This window comes from Otolemur garnettii, unplaced genomic scaffold (assembly GCF_000181295.1).
Source record: "Otolemur garnettii isolate 467f Iridium unplaced genomic scaffold, OtoGar3 scaffold00046, whole genome shotgun sequence".
NCBI classification, from domain to species: Eukaryota; Metazoa; Chordata; class Mammalia; order Primates; family Galagidae; genus Otolemur; species Otolemur garnettii.
The window spans coordinates 10,928,953-10,933,681 of record NW_003852441.1 but is presented as its reverse complement, the minus strand read 5'-3'; the positions used below and the strand labels follow the sequence as shown (position 1 = coordinate 10,933,681).

Sequence of the window (4,729 nt, the reverse complement as noted above, 5' to 3'; positions counted from 1 at the left end):
GTTTCTGGCTGAAGCCATGAGTTCTAGACTTAGCTCTGCCACTAATTAGATGAGCTACATAGGGCAAGTCCCTTCCCCTCTCTGGGTCTTAGGGAGATTATGGTGAGGGGCTTTTGACGTGTCCTCCAGCTGTATTGTCCTATCTGCAAATACCTTCCTAAAGGGGGTGATATCACCTCTAAAGGAGCATAAATTGGCTCTCGGAGGTGAAAATATCTTAGACATTCTAATAGTTTTGTTACTCCAAAGGGCCATGGTGCCCAAATAGATTCACAGGCCAGGCACTGTGGCTCAGGCCTATAATCCTAGCACTTTGGGAGACTGAGGCAGGAGGCTCTCTTGAACTCAGGACTTCAAGACCAGCCTGAGCAAGAGTGAGACCCCTATCTCTACAAAATTTAGAAATATCAGCCAGACCTGGTGGTGCAGCCTCTTGGTTAGCTCCAGCTACTTGAAAAGCTGAGGCAAGAGGATCACTTAAACCCAAGAGTTTGAGGTTGCTGTGTGCTATAGTGGTGCCACTGCACTCTAGCTGGGGTGGCAGAGTGAGACCTTATTTAAAAAAAAAAAAAACACTGAAAAAGAAAGAGTCAGTTTCACAGTGTATCTGTAGAATTAAAATTTCTTGGTGGAGGGGAAGTTCAGGGAAATTTTTTCAAAAAGCCTCCTTAGTGGGGTGATAATGGAAAAAAAAAAAAGGTTGAGAAACACTCTTTTATTGCAATGTAGAGACTCCTCCCTAACCAGGTCATCCACTGTGAGGATCTTTATGTAAAGAGCCCACAAGTATTCAACATTGTTATCCCCAGTGTAGATAATACAATGATAATAATGATTTTAATCACAGTAGCTCAACAGCTAATGAGCGCGCTGTTATAGGCACAGTTCTAAGTGCTACGTAGGGATGTGACCTTCCCAACAACTGTGTGAAGGTAGAGCTATTATTTCCCCTATTCATAGATGAGACAACTGAGGCACAGATTAAATGACTTGTCCAGGTTATACAGAAATAATGGATGGACACAAAATTGTAGGCCAGGCATCCTAAACGTCTCTTCTATGTTGTTTGCACTAACAGTTGTGGTTAATAATTATTAAAATAAGAGCAATGCTCTTTTCAGCATTTACTATGTGCCAAGGACTATACTAAGCACTTTACATATGTTACCCCCAAGAATCCTGACAACAATGTTATTGGTATGCTAGGTGGGTATAATACCCCCATTTTACTGATAGGGAAAGTGAGGTTCAGAGAGGCAATATGACTAGCTCAGGGTTATGCGAGACAGCAAGTGGTGAGGTCTCTTAGCCTTGTTGAAGTTGATCCCTCACCCCTGTGAACCCCAAACTGAGTATTTCACCAATACAGGCAGGGTCCTCTGAGCTGTGGCCCCTCTGAATCCCAGGGCTGTAGAGCAGGGGGCCCAGTCACCCTTTCTACTTGTCCCCAGAATATCCTGCGTCAGACAGAGGAGGGGTCCAGCCGCCAAGAGAATGCCCAGAAGGCCCTGGGTGCTGTCAGCAAGGTGGGCAGGAAGGAAGCTGGAGTTGGGAGAGGTGATTGGGTAGTAGGGAGAGAGAGAAGGGGGCTGGGGGCTGATCACTGGGGTGGGTGACTTGGGTGACACAGCTCTCCTCACCCAGATCATTGAGCGCTGCAGCGCAGAGGTGGGGCGCATGAAGCAGACAGAAGAGCTGATTCGGCTCACCCAAAGGCTGCGCTTCCACAAAGTCAAGGTGGGTCTCCGCCCAGACTCTTGGTCTTGCCCTTCCCCACAGGGCTGCGGAGCTACAACCTCCTCTGCTTCCTTGTAGGCCCTGCCCCTGGTCTCCTGGTCACGGCGCCTGGAGTTGCAGGGGGAGCTGACCGAGTTAGGGTGTCGGAGGGGGGGCGTACTCTTCACCTCGCGCCCCCGCTTCACCCCCCTCTGCCTGCTGCTTTTTAGCGACCTGCTGCTCATCGCTCAGCCCAAGAGGTGGGTCCTAGGGAGGGAGGGAGCGAGCCCAGGCTGAGTGGAGAGGGGGCACCCTACTGGAGCCCTGCTCTTCCTCTGAACGTCCTCCTCCCCGGGGCAGTGGGCAGCGGCTACAGGTTCTGGACTATGCCCATCGCTCCCTGGTCCAGGCCCAGCAGGTTCCGGACCCATCTGGACCCCCGACCTTCCGCCTCTCCCTTCTCAGCAATCACCAGGGCCGCCCCACTCACCGGCTACTTCAAGCTTCATCCCTGTAAGTTGCATCTTCAGAAAGTACCCTTGAGGCCCTGGCGATGGCTCACTCCTGTAATCTTGTCACTATGGGAGGCTGACTTGAGCTTAGGAGTTGGAGACCATACTGAGCAAGACTGAAACCGGTCTCTACTAAAAATAGAAAAATTAGCCAGGCATGGTGGCACTTGCTGATAGTTCCAGCTACTTGATAGGCTGAGCCAAGAGGATGGTTTGAGCCCAAGAGTTTGAGGTTTCTGTGAGCCAAAAAAAAAAAAAAAAAGCAAAAGCAAAAGAAAACACCCTCCTCACGGTCCTCCTGACCTCTCAGACCCCACCACCTCCTTAGTCAATCTCTTTCATCAAAGGGCTCTGCCTCATCCCTAGGAGGATCTCCTGGACCAACTAAGACCCCTCCTCCCCCCCCCCCCAGATCAGACATGCAGCGCTGGCTAGGAGCTTTTCCAACCCCTGGTCCTCTTCCCTGCTCCCCAGACACCATCTATGAGGACTGTGGTGAGTTCTCCTGGGGGGGAAGAGGAAGATGGGGAAGAAGCTAGAAAGAGTCTTGATCCCACTGTAATATCATCCACCCCCAACCAGACTGTTCCCAGGAACTGTGTTCAGAGCTGTCTACACCTTCCAAGACTGAGGGACAGAGTCTGGAGTCCAGGGCTGCCCCCAAGCATCTGCACAAGAGCCCAGAAGGTGAGAGAGTCTTTCATTTATTCATTTGGTTAAGTATTTGTTAAGAATTTGGAAGTGCCACTCACTATTCTAGGCACTGCGGACAAAACACACAAAGCTTCCTGCCCTACTGGAGACATCCTAATGGAAAAGACAGGAAATAAAGAATGAACAAAATAAATAGGTAAATTATAAAGGATGTTGGAAGGTGATGAGTGCAATGGAAAAACAAAAATGAAGCAGAGCAGAGGAGGTCAGGAGTTCCAGAGTTAGGTAGGTTCTAATTTGTTTATTTATTTTTTTGAGACAGAGTCTCATTCTGTCACCCTGTCTCAGTACAGGTAGTGTGCTATGGTGTCATAGCTCACAACAACCTCAAACTCCTGGACTCAAGTGATCCTCTTGCCTCAGTCTCCCAAGTAGCTGAGACTATAGGTGCCTACCACAATGCCCAGCTAGTTTTTCTATTTTTAGTAGAAATGAGATTTTGCTCTTGTTCAGGCTAATCTCAAACTCCTGAGTTCAAGAAATCCAGCCATATTGGCCTTCCAGAGTCCTAGGATTACAGGTGTGAGCCACTGTGCCCAACCAGGGTTATATTTTTATTTTTATTTGTTTTTATTTTTAAAATTATTTGTACAGAATCTCACTATGTCGCCCTTGGTAGAGTGCTGTGGCATCACAGCTCACAGCAACATCAAACTCTTGGGCTTAAGAGATTCTCTTGCCTCAGCCTCCCAAGTAGTTGGGACTATAAGTGCCCACCACAATGCCCAGGGACTTTTTGTTGAAGTTGTTCATCAGGCCCTGGGCTGGGCTCGAACTGGCCAGCCTCTGTGAATGTGGCCAGTGCCCAAACCCTGAGCTATGGGCACCAAGCTGGTTCTAATTTTAAATAGGGAAGCTGAGGTGGAACTCATTGAGAAGGCAATATGTAAGTAAATCTGATGGAGGTGAGAAATTTAGGCACATAGTGTTTGGGGGAAGAATGTCCTAGTTGGAGATGATAGGCAGTGCAAAGGCTGTATGACCCAGTGTGGCTAGAGGGAGCAAGAAAAGGGGAGAAGCAATGAGGTCACAGAAGTAAAAGAGACCAGAGCATGTAGGTCCTGGCAGGTCCCTGTAAGGACTCAGCCTCTTACTCTGCAATGAACAACCACTGCAGGGCTTGAGAGAGGAGTGATGCAGACTCTTTCTAATGCTGCTGTCACCTCCACCTCTGATGCTCAAGGCTTCTCCACTAATTTCATGCCCACCATGACCCCCCACCCAAGGCCTGAGACTCCCATAGGGCCCCCTTCCCTCCTTATCTGTTCCCTGCCACTACCCACTTGGGCCCCTGTCTCTCTTTCCCCAGGTTGGCTGAAGGGGCTTCCTGGGGCCTTCCCTGCCCAGTTGGTTTGTGAAGTCACAGGGGAACACGAGAGAAGGAAGCACCTTCGCAAGCACCAGAGGCTTCTTGAGGCTGCTGGCCCCTCTTCGGGCATCCCCAGTGCCCCCCCACCTTAATGCAGGATAGGCAGGGGGCACATCTGGGAGACACCTAGCAGTGTGGCACCCATGGAGAGGACAAAGCTCATGCCTCCATTGGATTCACTGTCAGTGGAAATGCTACCTCTAGTGGCAACCAATAGAGGCCAATCTTCTGGACAGGCAGCCAATGAAACAGGGCAGTCTGAGCCTGCAGTGATAAGAAAAGAGGACGGGCTTGGCGCCTGTGGCTCAAGTGGCTAAGGCGCCAGCCACATACACCTAAGGTGGCGGGTTCGAATCTCTAGCCCGGGCCCGCCAAACAACGATGATGGCTGCAACCAAAAAATAGCCGGGCGTTGTGG

At 50.0% G+C, this 4,729-nt stretch overlaps 1 protein-coding gene across 1 annotated transcript in view; it reads left to right on the top strand.

Annotated features, from left to right (window-relative positions):
• ARHGEF15 (Rho guanine nucleotide exchange factor 15) overlaps positions 1-4,664 on the top strand; it is a 9,058-nt gene extending 4,394 nt beyond the window's left edge. Inside the window, exons 9-15 of the mRNA XM_023514056.1 lie at positions 1,452-1,526; positions 1,645-1,737; positions 1,816-1,976; positions 2,077-2,229; positions 2,641-2,723; positions 2,811-2,915; positions 4,252-4,664. Of these exons, the coding sequence (XP_023369824.1) occupies positions 1,452-1,526; positions 1,645-1,737; positions 1,816-1,976; positions 2,077-2,229; positions 2,641-2,723; positions 2,811-2,915; positions 4,252-4,403 (822 nt within the window). The 3' untranslated portion in view covers positions 4,404-4,664. The remainder of the gene's footprint in view (positions 1-1,451; positions 1,527-1,644; positions 1,738-1,815; positions 1,977-2,076; positions 2,230-2,640; positions 2,724-2,810; positions 2,916-4,251) is intronic.
• Positions 4,665-4,729: the final 65 nt, after the last annotated feature.